We start from the raw sequence: 18,201 nt of genomic DNA, 5'->3' as shown, positions 1-18,201 counted from the left end.
TTCTTCCTTCTCAGTCACTACTTTCTTGTTTTTACAGCTTGCTTAGAGTGAACGATCCTGTGTCTTTTAATGGCTTTATGATCTAAGTTCTTCCTGGTTTAATAACACATGTGTTTCCATTGCTTTTGCCCAGCATCTTAAATTAGCCTCTCCTTCTGGGTTTTCCATGTGGGTGTAGAAATGGTTGGCTGCTGAAAGGGTCTGGCAAAGCTTATGACAAGATAATCTGCACCTGTTCATCTGGGCAAAGGCTAAAACAGGCCACAGCAGCCCCCCCCCCCCCCCACTGCACACGGAATCTGGACAATCGCACAATTGCACAAGCACACTAAAAGAAGTGCAAACCATTTCTCTACATGTATTAAAATTCATTAAAGCTTTTTGGCTTGAGAGGGGATGTTGATTTTTTTTTAATGAATCCCATCTACATTCACACTCACCGTATCTATGTGTTTTGACAAGTAATATCATACAAACAGAAGGGTGACATGTGGGCACCTTTATTGAAACACTAAAATAAGCAGTAATTAAAATGTCTAAAGCAACTATTGTACGTCATATACCCCTTATTGAATTGCAGTATAACACTTATAAAGATTACAAAATAATATATATATATATATATATATTAAAGTAATATTACTGTCAGAGAAGTAAGTAATCCCCCGTTGTGTGAGTTTAGGCCAAATACCAGCTGTAAGTGGGGTTGTTGGTGAAATCACCACTTGAATCCGGCTCAGACCACGCAGGCCGTTGTAGTGCCAACTCTCTCTTTTGATCCCAAAACACTTGCGTTACAACTATGCGTTTCAATCAGGGGTGAACACGGGTATGTTCAGACCTACAGTATGAACAATATTGTCAGTTTTTTTTTATACATACCCTTGAAATGGATCATTTTCCATTTAGTAAACTACCTGTGGCCGCTCTGCTGTTGGATAAATTGCGCTCCTGGAAAGACTTAAAGACCCTAAAACCCCCACTGAGTGAAAGCAAGGGTCGTCTGAGTCTTAGTAGCATTGGGTAAAGGGAGAGGAGGGAAGTTAAAAACCTGTGGTGACTGTGTCAATCTTTCCAAAGCCACCTTTGAAAAAGCTGACTTATTTTTTTCCATGCAAGAAATTCTAGTCAGATCTTTGCATTTGAGAGCAGCTTCGTATACCAACTGTGGAACGTCTTTTAATGTCTTCACTGTGATTCAATGTGGTCACAGTCAGAGGCCTGGTTCATCATTTTGTGAAAATGCATTTTAAGTGTGGTTAAACTATCATTGCAGATATTGCAGTATTTGTTACAAACAATCACATTGGCCTTCCACAGATATAAGCTGACAGATGCATGATGCCGTGTCTAATTACCCTTTGGCCTATTTTATTCTGCAGGGGTTCACTGTTATGGACAATTTTGTGCACCGTATGGTGTTAATGATTTTGACTTCTATTATATTCACAATTCATCGTCTTTTTCCAGGTTACTTTTGTCATGATCGTGATCACAGTGAGCTTGTTCTTGAACACACATGTCCAGTTCATGCGTCTCAGTGACCGTATCGTATCTCTTTCAGCTGTGGGCATCCAGATGAAACTGGAGTTCTTTCAGAAGAAATTCTGGACCGCCAGCAGACAGGTACACATGTGTTAACACAAATCCTGCATGCTTACATATTCACATGTATATCGCAGACACACTAAATATAAGCGAATGTCCTAATTCGCATAATACTTTCTTTCATACATTAATAACCGTTTGAGGGATTTTCAAAGGCACTAAATCTATTAATCCATGAACAGCCTAAATATTTTATGTGATACCCAGGTACAATCAGATGTTTTGTTTTTGTTGTACAGTGTGCATCATTAGATGGGAAATGTTCCATAAGCTGTGATGATGAGGTTGGTCAGCTTTCCTTTTCTCCATTAGCCGGCATGATTCATGATCACTTATCCTTCAATTAAACGCTTTGACACTGAGTTTTATGTTTCACAGAACATTAACTGCTACCTCATAGATAACAACGGCTTTGTTCTGGTCGCGGAGGACTATACTCTGGTAAGACACTAACACACAAAGAGAGACGTACACATTTAGAGGAGGATCACGATTAGTTATAACGATTGAATAACAGCCATAAGTACAGAAATCATGTAGGTTGCATTCTCTCAATTGGCCCAAACTCAATTGTGTTTACTGTTGATAGTGTCAGCAGATGCTATTGTCTTAGTACACTCACCGGCCACTTTATTAGGTACACCTGTCCAACTGCTCGTTAACACTTAATTTCTAAGCAGCCAATCACATGGCGGCAACTCAGTGCATTTAGGCATGTAGACATTGTCAAGACAATCTCCTGCAGTTCAAACCGAGCATCAGTATGGGGAAGAAAGGTGATTTGAGTGACTTTGAACATGGCATGATTGTTGGTGCCAGAAGGGCTGGTCCGAGTATTTCAGAAACTGCTAATCTACTGGGATGAGAATGGTCCGAAAAAGAAAAAACATCCAGTGAGCGGCAGTTCTGTGGGCGGAAATGCCTTGTTGATGCCAGAGGTCAGAGGAGAATGGCCAGACTGGTTCGAGCTGATAGAAGGGCAACAGTGACTCAAATAACCACCCGTTACAACCAAGGTGGGCATAAGAGCATCTCTGAACGCACAGTACGTCCAACTTTGAGGCAGATGGGCTACAGCAGCAGAAGACCACACCGGGTGCCACTCCTTTCAGCTAAGAACAGGAAACTGAGGCTACAATTTGCACAAGCTCATCGAAATTGGACAATAGAAGATTGGAAAAACGTTGCCTGGTCTGATGAGTCTCGATTTCTGCTGCGACATTCGGATGGTAGGGTCAGAATTTGGCGTCTACAACATGAAAGCATGGATCCATCCTGCCTTGTATCAACGGTTCAGGCTGGTGGTGGTGGTGTCATGGTGTGGGGAATATTTTCTTGGCACTCTTTGGGCCCCTTGGTACCAATTGAGCATCGTTGCAACGCCACAGCCTACCTGAGTATTGTTGCTGACCATGTCCATCCCTTTATGACCACAATGTACCCAACTTCTGATGGCTACTTTCAGCAGGATAAAGCGCCATGTCATAAAGCTGGAATCATCTCAGACTGGTTTCTTGAACATGACAATGAGTTCGCTGTACTCAAATGGCCTCCACAATCACCAGATCTCAATCCAATAGAGCATCTTTGGGATGTGGTGGAACGGGAGATTCGCATCATGGATGTGCAGCCGACAAATCTGCGGCAACTGTGTGATGCCATCATGTCAATATGGACCAAACTCCCTGAGGAATGCTTCCAGCACCTTGTTGAATCTATGCCACGAAGAATTGAGGCAGTTCTGAAGGCAAAAGGGGGTCCAACCCGTTACTAGCATGGGGTACCTAATAAAGTGGCCGGTGAGTGTATATCCTTAAATACAAATAAAACCAATGCCCCTGGTTATTAGTTTGCGTGAAATCATCAGAGTGGACTGAGTCAGTGCACACAGAGCATATCTACTGTACCTCTTGCTTTTGTTTTCCTATCATAATTCAAATATGTTTCCTGAATCACATCCTTGTTGTTGATGGAGTGTTCTGGAGGAGATAGGGTGCTGCTCTAGAATAGAACCTCTGCTTAGACGTCACCGGCCACGCTGTCACTCTGGCTTTGTCTCATCTAGAAGCCAGTCCGCTGGCTGTCACCGTCCTTCCCTTCTTCTTGTTGTTCTTTTCACGTGTCTCCTACTTGCTTCGTCCCTTTTGGTATTGTATCTTAATGTTGAGGGAACGGAGCATTTAGGGGTTCCGCTAGTGGAGTTGCTTCATATTTTTGTTGTTATGTTGAGATCACCAACTGACAGGGTAACAGTAATGCGACACGTCCAGATAGTCAGCATATGTTCTGGTGAGCTGATGGATCTACCAAGCTGGGATTCTCTGCTTCCCAGTTAAGACAATATGCATGTTGATGGCATACGGATGGAGGGGAAGTTCCCCCCACCCAGTTCCGTGTCTAACATGGCCGATGGATGCTAAAGGTTTGAGAGCTCCGTCCCGGTTGCATCAGCTGGTTTGCAGCGCTTTGGACACACAGGAGGTCAGACACGTGACTGAGTGACAGCCAGCAGTCTGGGATGTCTGTTGAAAGAATGAATAAATACAGAAAATGGACAACAATTTTGATTTACCAAAATTCACAAATTTGAAGAAATCAGAACAAACCATTTGAAAATGTGCCCTTGTGTTAAGGACAATTATGGAGAGGGAGACTGGCGGGTTTTTGATCCCCTTAAATTAATGATAAAATGGTTGTTCTTTTGAGCTAATCATGACAGATTTATACAAATATCTGAAATAGTAAGGATGATATGAAGGGGCAACACTCAGAGACAGGGATGTAAACTGAGTAGAAATACAACAGCAAGGTGCTGATTCTATTTTTATTTAATAACATGTAATAATCTTTCTCAGACCGGAAAATTCTTTGGAGAAGCAGAGGGGGCTGTAATGAGTAAGCTCCTGCACATGGGATCCTTCAAGAGGTACGTTTTTCCAACTGCACTGTGTTCTTCTAAGTGCCCTTTACGTACATTCACACAGTTTCTGTATGTGTATGTAAATGTACGTGCATGAAATCAGGCCGGCCGCAGAATGGGAGCATGTCGTTCATCGTGCTGACAGCTCTTAACTTGGCCAATTCGCGTTGAGCTGTTCAACGGTGAACTCCGACCCGTCGCTCAGCAGAGTTCTCCGTTAGGGGATTAGAGGAAATCTTTTCCTGAAACCAGGGAATTAAGAGGCACACAGACGCACACACGCAGACACACTCGTACATTCCTTGTCATAGAGCTTTGTCTCTTGGAAAACGCCCGGAGCAATGGGTTGCGACTTTTCTGCAAATGTAGTATTTCCAGTATTTAAATCATGTCACAGACACATATTGTGGTTTGACCTCTGAGTCAAACGGGTATGGTCGGCCACTAGAATCTGTAGAGAAGGTGATTGAAGAAGTTTAATAAATGCATCTCCAGCACTGCAGTTCTGCATCCAGGACATGAGGGAATTTCTGCTAAGCTGTCTCCGTAAATAAAAGTGTCATAAGCGACAAATCATCGCACAATCATAAATATGAAGCTCAACAGCCGATGGCTTTGGTTTACAGTTGCACTCATAAAAACAAAGAGGCTACAAGTGCTTTATGTGCATATTTAACGTTGGATGATGTGAGATTGTTTAAAATGTATGATGAACGTATAATAAGACTTATGTTGGTTAAGTAACGGAGCTCATATATTCTAGCAGTGATGAATCCAGAGGGCCATCTGTAGATAATTAATGTGCTAAGTTGCATCACAGGTTTGGTCTGGATAAAACAAAAAAATAACAATATTTGAGACATTTCAAAGAGAGCCACTGAACTTTTTCCCCAAACTGCAGATGAAGACGTCTCATTTTTGCTCGCATGCAAAGTAAATGTAGGCTTACACACCCAAACTCCTACCCAGCAGTCACACAGCCATGCTCATTCTCGTGGACAGATATACGGAAATAGTCCAAGTTTGCTGCTAACACCATTATGTGGTCTGGCTTAGTGTTAATTGGTTCCTGGCGGTGTGTTGGAGCTGTGTGTCACCGGTACTGTGACTGGGGTTTGAACATGGCCCAGGGCTGCGGATAGACTGGGTCCACTCAGACATCACACACATGCACTTGTTAGGTATATAGGAACTTGTCCACAGGCTATGAGAAAGAGCATGTGTGTGTGTGTGTGTGTGTGTGTGTTAGGAACCACTTAAATAACCTCACCCAGACAGACCCAGACCTCACACCCTTAGGGTCTACTAAGCCCTTAAAACCTCCGATATCCCCACCAAATACTCTCCCAAATCATCTGCACATACCCCCACACGCACACATGCATACATACACAACATCCTAAATCACTTTTAGGTACCTCTCAGGGAGCTCTCAGCTTTCAGTTGCTTTTCTTTTCCCCTTCTTGCCACATCCATCTAATATATTATCCCTAGCTAAAGCGTCCGTTAAAGCAAAGCTTTCCTTCCTGCTCCCACAGAGCAGTCCAAAAGGCCCAGCAAGCTTGTAATAGCACAGATATCGTGTGAATCAAGTCTTATATCATCATATTTGGGTAATATTTCCCTGAATGAATGCATTGCTTGTCTATGAAAAACTTTTTTAAAGCTCAATGTATCTGACGCACTCTCTTTTCTTCCTATTCAGGGTCACTCTGTATGATTACCAGGCTCTATGTTGGGTTTTTTCCGAAAGTAGTGACAGTGGACACACACTGTTGGATGTAAGTCATTTCTTATACTCAGTTCCACCTCTTTGTACTCCATGGGATGTATCAATAATTCCTATTTCTCTTTTTTGCTTAGCCTTACTTTGCTTTCTTCTCCATCGTGAAGTGGATCCTGACTGAGCTTGTCATGTAAGACCTCTGCATATGCTGGAGTGTGTTTTGTCTGTAATGACATGTATGCTCACCGCATGCATGTGCTTTCGAGGACGGACATGATCGCCTCTCCTGTCAATGTGTGCCTGTGGCTACAGATAAACTGTATGATTGTACGTTGACATGGTCATCAGTGATCATGAGCTCTAACGGCTACCTGATGTTTCCTGTTGCACGGGTATTCATGTGATGCCATGTTGTGGTCGGGGGGGTAGGTAGGGAGGGGGCCGGGGGGGTAGTAATAGTAGTAATGTGCAACTATAACATGGTTCCTTAAAAATGAATTAGATCATCTTTTGGGAAAATAAATGTATAAAGTTCTTCATAAACCTGTGGTTGAGATTCAGTAGAGAATGGAGCAGCATCTATTACGCAAGCTTGAGCTGGAGTGTAATGTTATGGCCGATGTCTTCTCCGTATTTAGATTCCTCGTGGAGTTCAACTTGTACAGCTGGTGGTACTCTGACCTCACAGCTAAAGGTAAGAGCACACCCTTTGATGTCGCTCTGTGTGTCTGAAGCAGTTACACGCTTGTAAAAGTATGCAGTTTGTACTTCAATTTTAATAATAGTTCATATGCAAACAACATTGTTTATATTTAGTTAATATATCAATGGACATGCACACTGCACATCCTATTTTATTTTAAATGTTGTTGATGTTGAAAATGGTCGTATTTGATACATTGCGAGCTGAAAAAATTGATTAGCAGTTAATATACTTAACTTTAGGGAAGGAATAACGATTCGTGTTCCAATTGTACATTGTGATAGTTTCCTGTCTTTCAAAGACAAAAAAGTAAATTAAACTATTCTTAATATTGCATCTGCTAATTCAAATGACACAAATATTTTCTAGAATGATAATCAAAAGGTTTTAATTTAGAAAAAAATTACCTTTTTTTCAAATATATAATCCCAAAACGAAATGATAAACTGACGCATACACTGTCGGCCTTTCATCCTAATTCTTGAGAGCACAGTGAACAAAGTTAAATACGTAGAGAATAAGCAACCAGTGTCCTCGACACTGACCCCCCCGTCTCCATCTTCACCATCTCTCCTCCCCGAGTCAGTGGGACCGCTGGAAAAACTGAATAAAAAGACACAATCCAAAACCTAGAGTAAGTTAAAATGGCATAACACGTGATCGCCTCAAGTGACCAAAGTGTGTGCCTCCACACACACAGTCTGCGATTGTTTGTGTGTCTAAAGCTCTCGTGTTTAAACCTTTTTTTTTCTTTGTCAATTTCTTCAAAAAGCAATTCATCTCCTAAAATTACAGCCAAGCTAGGAATGCTGTGATGCCTCATACTTTATGGTGTGTTGAATACAGTTCGCCTGTCTGAAATTAAAGCCTTGCTAAGCAGCATCACATAGTGGTATTAATTCTAGCCAAAACTAATATTGAATATTATGTGTGTGAATGAGAGGGAAAGAGCCACAAAATAATGAAATGCCTTCCTTGCATACTTTTATCCCGAATGAGGGGAAGCCGGGCATCGCTGCTTGCCAAGTAGTCAAGATAATTTCACAGCTGGCTAGCCTCAGGTCTTAGCAGCGTTTTCTATATCTTTTTACAATGGAGACACAGACCTGTGACACACAGCTGAAACGCCCCAATTTAGCGTCCTGCATCCAATATACACAGTCTCTCAGCCTGAACTAATCCCAGCCGTTCATACACGTATGCAGGCTAATCATTTATTGTGTTATTTAACTATGTACACACTCGTTTTGTTCACACAGTGATACCACACTGCTGACATCCAGGAATTGAACGCAATTCAAATCACTCACATAGTCAAATATGTTAAAGAAAACGTTGTTTTGTAAAGAAAACTTTATATTTAAATAAGTAAAAGCATGTTTTTTTTTTTTAATAATCTGAGATTTAATAAACAAGTTTCATATTCCCCTCCTTTAAACCTGTAGCATTGTTTCAAACCTCTGGGTGGCAGGAGAGTTCAAGCAATTTTGCATAAACGTCTGGTCTAGATTTACTCTGCAAATATCTCCAGCAGGACATGAAACAGCTCTGGTTCAGAAGTGCTGCTTTCTTTCAAACTTGTATATTTACAAGGATGTGGTGTGTTCAACTGTTTGCTTTCAATCTATTTGCATTTGCATATTTTACATATGTATTTGACTTTCAAATCGTTTTTCCATGGCTTTCTCACCCAATTTTTCTCTTCCTGCGTTCAGCTCAGCGGCGGGGTCGATCCATGCAGCTGCCGTGTGACACAGAGTACCCGGCCTTCGTCTCTGAGAGAACCATCAAAGAGAACATGGGCAATGTTGACTGTGATGGCTGCATCAAGTATGTGACACGCACACGCAAACACCAATTAACGAGAGAGTAACAACAACTCTCCGAATAACTGTTCGCTAAGTCGGAAATCAACAAGAAGCTAACAAGTGGAAAATGAATGATCCTGCTCACTCTCAGCTAGGCAAAGTTGTTTTTTTTTTTGTTTTTTTTCTGTCATCCTTCATAATGAGAAACACATTTAAATAATTTGTTGTCTGCTGAAAACACTTTCATCCAGGCAATCTGTCAGAGACACACACGCAGAAACTCACTCCCTCTCTCCTCGTGAAAAAAAATGAGGCATTTAGAAATGAGGGAGAGGGGTGGAAAAAAGTCGTCCTTTAAAAATGGGAAAACAAGTGTGGTCCCTTTAACAATTTGGGGTTTTCTGTCAGGCAATTGTGGGGTGTTCTCTGGATCCCTCCAATGGGCCCTTCATTGCTCCCAGCTGTGGAACCGCCAGGACGACTCTGATCCCTATGTGTGTGTGTGTGTGTGTGTGTGTGTGTGTGTGTGTTTTCCTTGTGTGTCTGCTGCCGGTACAGTCCCACAAGGTCAGCAGGGTAACCACTGCCCTGGGTGCTAGGAGTAAAATGCGGTCGGGGATGCAGTCGCACTCCCAAACCCACGAGCTGCGCGTCCTCTCGCACGCGGAGCGTCCCCTCACACACGGAGCGTCCCCTCACACGCGGAGCGTCCTCTCACACACATCCGTCAGGGAAGATGTGCGTGCTCATCTCCAAATGCAAACACAGAGTCTATTTGCTCTGCCTCTTGTCGCCTCAAATAAATCCCTTTTAGAGCACAATGAATTTGACAAAGTCAAATCTAGTTTTTATTTGAGTTATGTGGAATTTTATAGCTCACGTTAGTAATAAAGGATAGTGGTGACAACATCTGTTTCAAGTCACTGACTGAGGCTTTTCTTTCATATTTTCATTGGGACGCGTGTGTAGGAAATGTACCATAAGTACGCCTGTTAAACCTCTCCTTACTGTATTTTTACTGTGTGTAGCATGTGATGTCATTATTTGTGTTTGTCCACTACGTCCTGATATCCAGCGGATGATGTAAACGGCCCGATTAGATGGTTTGCTCTCCGCTAATGCGTATCGCACTTCTCTGGACTGTAACACGAGATGTATTGCCAAGAGTCAGTCTCCAGGAGACTATTGGCGACAGTACTCACAGACATCTATTCTACCTCACCACGTGCTCCTTTGCTTTTCCTTGACCATCCCTGGAAAGCTAAAGAGGGAATTGCCAAGTTGCTGTGAGCTACAGCTTTGCCGCCACAACCAAGCACGCAGACGTTGTTTCATTTGTTTGAGATTCTTGGAATGTCTCTGTATCCAGGTCGCTCTAATCATGGTATCGCTGAAATATCTTTTTAAATTATCATACTGTCATTCCCAACCTACTATAAAGGCAAGTTTAGGCACTCAAAAAAATGCTTTTGAAGATATTTTGGGACCTGGATTCTCCAGGAGAAGAGGTGTGTAGTGAGCAGTAAAAACAATAATTAGAATAATCCATTGGTTGAATCTGTATTTTCATTTTTTAAAGGACTGTTTTTGATAGCAGATGTTAGATGTGCAACTTGTCCAATTTATTTACATTTTGGAATTTATTTTTTATTATATTTGCCATTTTTAATGTAGCTTGCTACTAAATCGGGACCTTTTTCAAGCTTCATGCCGAAACATTGTCGTCATTTAAAAATCCCCAAATAATAAAACGATTAAATATATAAGGTCTAAAAGAGGCCCTTAAATATGCTTCATATTGGAACCAATTTCCCTAAAAGTAATGGGAGAAATATAATCTTAAAATTACAGTGTTGCTCTGAACCACTTTGAAGTATGTTTAACTCATAGAATTAGTCATTCTTAAAGTTTTCCTTTTCAGCACACTGAGAGAGCTGAGCTGTGGGTGCCCAGTGCCATGCAGGGGTGAGCATGGGTTATTAAACTTTAGCAGATCTCAATTTACCCTTATTTTAGCTGGCTTGGCCTATTTGCTTTGCTGGTTCGGTCGGGTTGGTCATGGTGGGATAACGGTATTAAAGTGTGGTGGATTGCTGCTACTTAGGGATTGAAGGCTGTTTGTGGTCAGATTAAATTGGTTATGGCACAGAACTGGTGGAGATATTCTCAGGTATATTTTTGATCTTTTTCTTTCTTTTTAAGAAAACGTACGTGTGTCATTTTTGCATTTGTCTATGTCCTTCTCAGTCAAACGTGCCTGTTCTCGAACGCATCTAATAAATGCTTCACGGTGAACTTAATAAATCAACTGGCCGCGGCAGAGTGGAGGGATTGAGAGAAGCAAAGGATACAGAAAGAAAGGGTGACAGAAAGAAGAGATCATCTTTATGACCTCTCTCCTTCATAAAGCGTATCCACGACCATAAATCACCGACCTGGACACTCAGGCGAGGCCGGATTTTTCGGGCCAGTAAAACACAACCATGAGAAGATACGAGCACAAAAGTGTGGTTCCCATTTGTCTCCCTTTGCAGTGTTTTATATTTGGCAACACTTCATTTGTGCTTGACTTGGATAGGATATAACAAAGAAAAAAAAGGGGACGGAAGAGAGAGAAAAAAGGGGGATCGAGTGAGAGTGAGTAGTATGTGTGCGTACTGTCGATGTCGGTGCACGTCGATAGACAGCTGGCAGTGGGAAAAGTCATCTGTTTGACATAAATCAAGCAGAGTCCCTTTAATGCATCTCTGCTCCACCAGGGGAGAATGTGAACACTCATAACATAAATCCTCTGACACTTGTGGAAATTTACATCGTGCCCAAGCGCCTTGTTCCCTCTCTCTTCTACTGTCCTCATCTTTTTTTTTGTTGGTTTTTGGCTGTCTGTGCTGTGATTGGCAGGTCCTTTGTGATCCAGCAGATCCCCAGCAGTAATCTCTTCATGGTGGTGGTGGATAACAAGTGTGACTGCAGCACGTTCGAGCCAATCACCATGGACCCCATCGAAATTATGTATATCCTTTACTGTTCAAAGACTGGAGTAAAAATAACAATATCAACGTTTTTTTTTTTTATATGGAATATAGAAGTCTATTTTCTTTTACCTGTGGCGCTCCAGTCAGAATACTGTTGTTATAACTACATTCCTAACAATGTTGCCAGGATGTAAATAGCAAAAATTCACAGTGCGTCTCATTTCAGTTCATCGATATTGACAAAGTCTTTCAGAAAACACACATGCAACAATACATTAACTCAAATTAAACATTGGCACTTTTTATAAAAGAGAGTTCCAATGATGTTTCCACAGACTCGACGGCTACGTTACAAGATAATTGTGCTGCGTGTCTGCGTGTCTCTGTGTTTGGACTGTGTTACACAACGGCCCACAATGCAATGGGATACTGATCCATAGCAGACACGGCTCAGAGTGGAGTCGGCCTGTGATGGATTCTCCTACAATGAATCCCTCTCATATTGTATGCAGTTCGGTCCCTCTCTATTTACACACCACTGTTTATTTTGTTGTGAATTGCTTACAGTAGGATGAAGCCCACAACAAAACAAAAAAAACTCATCAAACATTACTGAGTCTGCTTTCTTTCTTTCTTGCACGCTAAGTTGTGCATAAGAGTATTACTGCCCTCCTAGGAACTCCAAAACATCTCATGCTCTCTTTTATAAACAAGAAATACACTCCAGTAGGAAAACACCTTGCAGAGGGAACACTTTGTCTGTTATTGACTTAACTTCAGCTGCACATAATGAGTCTCTCAAGTGCGAGAGGCTGAAGACGCAAAAGGACAGGAGGCGCCCAGATACCTGTCACCCTTTTCACCCAGAGGTATTCACTCCGAATGCACGGATGCGCTTGTATAGTTTATTTTACACACTATGATATTACAGTCTCTCCCCCACAAATTCAGCTTGTGTGCTTCATTAAAGTATTCCCTGTTTGTTCATATCTGGACCGCCCTCCAACCTACTCTCTCTTTAGGAGAACTCAATGGAGTGCGGAGGAGGTGCAGGTCTCGCCCCGTCCCTGGCGGCAACACTGCTCTGCGTCGTCCTGGCGCTGTCTCCTAGGTGACCGGAGTTGGCGAAGCCTCTCCATCCTCAACTTGACTTGGATCCGCTTGACTCGGCATGCAAAAGAACCGTAACAATGCCACAGAAGAAAGAAAAAAAAAAACACTCCTGCCCCTCATAAAACTGTTAACCATTTTCCAACTCACCATCAACAAAGCCCCCTAGCCCATGCGGTACCCCCCCCCCCCCCCAACCTGACACTCATATGAAAGGACTGATGACGGATAGCTATTACAGTTGCTAATTGGCAATCATTACGGTGCTTTAGCGATATCACCCAAGCTGCACGCAGACGTCATTGGGGAGAACATTTTGAACACAGTAATAATGCCAACAATGTACACTGTAGCTTAATAATTGCACAAGTAGTCCAGTAAAACACGGTAAACAACGCAATGTTCACTCCTTTTAGGTAGCGGCCTGTAGGTTGGCGTGGAGCGGGGCGAAGGGCCACGTAACACCTGGTCAGAGAGAGACAGATGCACCTTTCCCTGGCTCACATGTTTGATGGACAATAATGATTTTAAAGATGCAGAAAAATGCTCGTACAGAAGATGAAAATTACTAGATGTGGCTCGGAACGTAATACAATGTTTGTCAGTGATTCTTTTGTTCACAATGGGGAAAAAACAAGTTGTAGTCTATATGAAGAAAAAAAAAAAACATTTTATTTACGATTTGCAAGTAGTACCCCTAAACTGTGACTATGAGATTTTGAGTCCTCTGATGTGAGTGGTTGTTGATATTTGAGCTTTGCCTTATTGAACAATACTGGTCCTGTTTGTGTACTTTTTAAATAAAATGATGTTTAAAATTGATGCTGTTGTTGAAGATTTCTTTTGCAAAGGCTCTTATCAAATCAAGCTTCAAGATCATTCATATAAATCATCAATTCTTATACCCGTGTAAAGTGTTCTGTTGTTGTTGTTGTTGTTGTTGGTTGATTAATACAGTATCTCTTAGTTGTTGGCAGTGTGGAATGTGGGCAAAGATGTGCGTGCCTGTGTACAAGATTGTACTTGTAGGAGTGCATCTGGTGTTTGGCTCATTCGTCATTTATGTAACCCTCTGTTCCGAAGGCATATAGAAAATAAAGACAGTGACCCTGGAATTGCAATCCCACATACATCTATTTTTGTTTGGTAAATAAAGAAATGCAACTTATGTTTCTGACAAACTGTATACATGAATGCAGGAATAGGTTTCATGTGCCACGCCAGACTAACTTTTATGGGTTAGTGTGTGCGTACCGAGTCAACGCCAAAGTCACTGTGGTGGTCGACGACGTGACGTGCCACTCTCCCCTCTCTCGATCCCCGCCTCTCGACCAGCCAACTCTTCTAACCCCAACTTCTCCCTCACCGTGCCAGGGGTTCAATCTGGTCTCCATTGTTTCACTGATCTTGTCCCTTGAGCAGAACTGTTTCACTTTAATAATTTCCAGCAGAATGTGCTCTTCCTCTTCCTGTGGCCCGAAGACTCTGGTGGGTCATTTATCACTGCAGAATTAGGATTGTAGCTGTTTTGGGTCACACATCCAATCTGGTCTGTGATTCCTCTCTGTTTGCCAGATGAGTTATGGGGAAGTGCATCCAATGTGTGTACAAAAGCCAGACGCGGGAAAGCAACCTTCTGTAGCGACCCTGTTGGGGACTCGGTCAGGTAGCGTCACTCTCGGCGCTCCGGCCAATCAGACGGGACATGGGAGGGTCTGTCCGGGGGAGCATGACGTAGTTCCGGTTGTTGTGTTGTTGGGAGTGTTGTCTGAGTGAGCTGGAGTTACTGTGTCGGACGCTGTGGTGTTTCGCTAATAAAAGGATCTCTGCCCGGCAACTATTCGTCTCAGCGTGTTAAGTATTCCACCACGCCCGGACGTTACATTGGTGTCAGAAGTGTCTTCGTACGGACGATATCGTTGAACCCGGTGGAAAGCTAGCGGTTAGCCTGCTGTGGGCATGGATCGTGTCGGCGGGACGAGCGGCTACGTTACGGTAAAGGAAGAGAGGAAAGAAGCGGAGGAGGGAGCTAGCGGGTGGTCGAAAGACATGGCCAGAAGTTTCGACGGAGCTACTAGGGGCGCGAGGGCTCGTTTGAGAGAGTCTGCAGTGAGGATGGCTAGGGACGCTGGCATTAGTCCCGCGGCGGATTTTCCCGCGGTTTCTCCGGGGAATGTAGCGTCAAACTACAATGGCGGCGCCCATCGCTCGGCAGTCCCTACGGTAAAAACACCGAAATACGACGGTAGGACGCCATGGGAGGCTTTCCTGGCTCAATTTGAATTGCTGTCGCATGCAGGGGAATGGTCCAATGAGACTAAGGCACTTCAGCTGGCGTTGTGTCTCACGGGGGATGCGCTGTCATGCCTGCTGCTGCTGAGCCCAGAAGACAGACGTCGTTACCCAGCGCTGGTAGGGTCGCTCCAGAGGCGTTTTGGACAATGTTTGCAACCCGAACTCCTGCGGAATGAACTAAACAATCGCTGCAGAAGACCGGGAGAGCCGCTGCGGGCGTTGGCAAACGATGTGGAAAGTTTGTCACGGAGGGCTTATGCCCACATGCCCCCTGAAGTGCAGAGCGAGCTGGCGCGGGACCAGTTCATCAGGGCAATTGTTCCCACAGAGCTGCGTGTCCAGGTCCAGCTGCAGCACCCACAGTCATTGCAAGCGGCTTTCGAGTTGGCTGCGGAGAGAGAGAATGTGTGGGGTGCAGCGCCTGGAGGCTACCATAGTGAGGGAGCACCTATGGCCAGGGCGGCGATGGCGGTCCCTCCAGAGGCAGAGAAACCATCGTGGGTTACGGAAGTGACTGAACTGATCAGGGCTGTGTCACTACAACAATCACACCGGCCGCGACCCAGAGTCTGCTGGGGGTGCGGGCAACCAGGGCATTTGGCCAGAGAGTGCCCCAAACCAAACAAGTACCAGGGAAACGGCCCGGGGTCCGCATAGAAGGGGATACGCGGACCCCGGCCGTAACCCCGACCACAGCGCCACGAGCCTCGGCAACAGAAGATGACAACGCCAGCATGGAGCCCGTCGTGGCGGTGGGGCGCACTGGGGAAGGTGACTCGTTCTATGTGCCGGTTACCGTGGAAGGACTGCCCTGCTTGGCACTGGTGGACACCGGTTCGACAGTAACTCTGGTAAGACCAGACATGATCACAGACTGGACTCATCTTGACCCCACCTCAGTGCGACTTCGCACTGTTACCGGAGAGCTGGCACCCATGAAGGGCAGAGGTCTGCTGTCTTTATCGGTGGGAGGGGTGACGGTGTGCCACCCGGTGTGGATAGCTGCAGTTCAGGACCCATGCATTCTGGGTTTGGACTTCTTGAGGGCCACGGGCTGCCATCTAGATCTACAGCAAGGCACAGTGAGTCTCCAGGGAGGGCCTTCCGTCACCTTGCTCTCCACCCCCAACCCGTCCCTACCCCCCGGGCCTCCAACACCAGCGGCGAGTACGGTGGTGACGGTCCCCTGCAACGCTATCCCCCCCGCCTGCCCACGCGAGTCATCTAGGGTCTTTCTCCCGGACGTCCACACCATGAGCCGTGCAGTGGAGGCGCCAGCAGCGATAAAGGAGGTGTGGAGAATGAACTGTGTCGGCCTGCAGCCGCAGCAGCAGGAGCAGCTGTGGCACCTTCTCCTGGACTTCCAAGGCAGTTTCGCCAAGAGCGAGGATGAAGTAGGGCAAACTCACCTAGTGCAGCATGAGATTGACACAGGGGACGCGCGTCCCATCAAGTGCCGCCCCCGCCGCCTGCCGATGGCTCGTCAACAGGCTTGTGATGACGCGGTCACCAACATGCTCCAGGCAGGTGTCATCGAGCCGTCCGACAGTCCCTGGGCAGCAGCAGTGGTCATGGTCCCCAAGAAGACAAAAGGATGGCGACTCTGTGCGGACTACAGGCCAGTAAATGGGGTGACCAAGAAGGATTCTTATCCGCTGCCCCGCATTGACGAGTCCCTAGACCTGGTCTCCGGGTCGTCGTGGTTTTCGTCCTTGGACCTCCGCAGCGGATATTACCAGGTGCCACTGGCCCCGGAGGCCCGTCCCAAGACTGCTTTCTGCACTGGGCGGGGGCTGTGGCAGTTTAAGGTTCTCAGTTTTGGACTTTGTAATGCCCCTGCCACTTTTGTAAGACTGATGGACCAAGTACTGGCGGGGATCCCCCGGCAGCAGTGCCTGGTCTACCTGGATGACATTCTGGTCCATGGTAAAACATTTGAACAAGCCCTGGCGTCGCTGCGGTTGGTGCTGGAAAAAATAAGAGCGGCAGGCCTGAAACTGCATCCGGAGAAGTGCCATTTCATGCAGAGGGAGGTGTCTTTTTTGGGGCACCGTGTAGGTGGCGAAGGCATTGGCACCATGCGAGAGAAGGTGCAGGCCGTCGCAGATTGGCCCACCCCCACCAACCAGAAACAGTTGAAGAGCTTTCTTGGCCTGGCCTCATACTACAGGAGGTTTGTGCGGGGGTTTGCTGGCACTGCTGCACCCCTGTTCCATCTGCTGCAAAAGGACCAAGAGTTTTCCTGGACGGAGAAATGCCAGGTGGCATTCAACAACCTGCGGTACGCCCTAGTAGAGGCCCCGGTGCTAGCCCCAGCCGACCCCAGCTTGCCCTTCACGCTGGACACGGATGCTAGCGGATCAGGCATCGGCGGAGTACTCTCTCAACCTTTCCCCGAAGGCGAGCGAGTGGTGGCTTACTTCAGCCGGGCGTTCAACAAAGCCGAGCGAAGATACTGCGTCACCCGCAGGGAGCTCTTGGCGGTGGTGCTGTCAATCCGGCATTTCAAGTACTACCTAAGTGGCCTGAACTTTACGGTGAGGACAGACCACTCTGCCCTACAATGGCTCATGTCATTCAAGGAGCCAGAGGGGCAGGTGGCCAGGTGGTTGGAGGAGCTCCAAGCGTTTAATTTCAAGGTGGTGCACCGGGCTGGGACACGTCACACTAATGCCGATGCACTCTCACGACGGCCTTGTGCCGCAGGAGGGTGCCTCTACTGCGACCGGAGAGAGACCCGCGAGCGGGAACTGCAAGAGGAGGAGGGAGTCGGTCCGTCCGTGCGGCGGTTGGAGGAGGTTGTGATCCAGGATCGTCAGACGGTGGAACTGTCAGAATGGAGGCGACACCAGAGGCATGACGTGGACCTACAACCGGCAGTGCAGTGGGTGGAGGCACAGCGGCGCCCCCCCTGGGAGGAGGTGGCAGTGTTCTCCAGGGCAACCAAAGGGTTATGGTCACAGTTTGAGTCTCTACGCCTGAGCCAGGGCGTGCTCCAACGGGCATGGAAGGAGCCAGCAACGGGGGAGGAAAGGTGGCAGATGGTGGTTCCCAAG

General features: G+C 45.7%; 1 protein-coding gene across 4 annotated transcripts in view; it reads left to right on the top strand.

Annotated features, from left to right (window-relative positions):
• The window catches only part of cacna2d3a (calcium channel, voltage-dependent, alpha 2/delta subunit 3a), a 91,391-nt gene extending 77,719 nt beyond the window's left edge, over positions 1-13,672 (top strand). For all 4 annotated transcript variants that reach the window (XM_062564730.1, XM_062564732.1, XM_062564729.1 and 1 more), the window contains 11 exons: positions 1,565-1,626; positions 1,848-1,892; positions 1,987-2,049; positions 4,464-4,534; positions 6,234-6,309; positions 6,392-6,444; positions 6,893-6,948; positions 8,673-8,787; positions 11,667-11,782; positions 12,530-12,609; positions 12,763-13,672. In XM_062564730.1, coding sequence (XP_062420714.1) covers positions 1,565-1,626; positions 1,848-1,892; positions 1,987-2,049; positions 4,464-4,534; positions 6,234-6,309; positions 6,392-6,444; positions 6,893-6,948; positions 8,673-8,787; positions 11,667-11,782; positions 12,530-12,609; positions 12,763-12,855 — 830 coding nt within the window. In that variant the 3' untranslated portion in view covers positions 12,856-13,672. The remainder of the gene's footprint in view (positions 1-1,564; positions 1,627-1,847; positions 1,893-1,986; positions 2,050-4,463; positions 4,535-6,233; positions 6,310-6,391; positions 6,445-6,892; positions 6,949-8,672; positions 8,788-11,666; positions 11,783-12,529; positions 12,610-12,762) is intronic.
• Positions 13,673-18,201: the final 4,529 nt, after the last annotated feature.

This window comes from Pungitius pungitius, chromosome 1 (genome assembly GCF_949316345.1).
Source record: "Pungitius pungitius chromosome 1, fPunPun2.1, whole genome shotgun sequence".
NCBI classification, from domain to species: Eukaryota; Metazoa; Chordata; class Actinopteri; order Perciformes; family Gasterosteidae; genus Pungitius; species Pungitius pungitius.
This window is presented reverse-complemented; position numbering and strand designations above follow the sequence as displayed.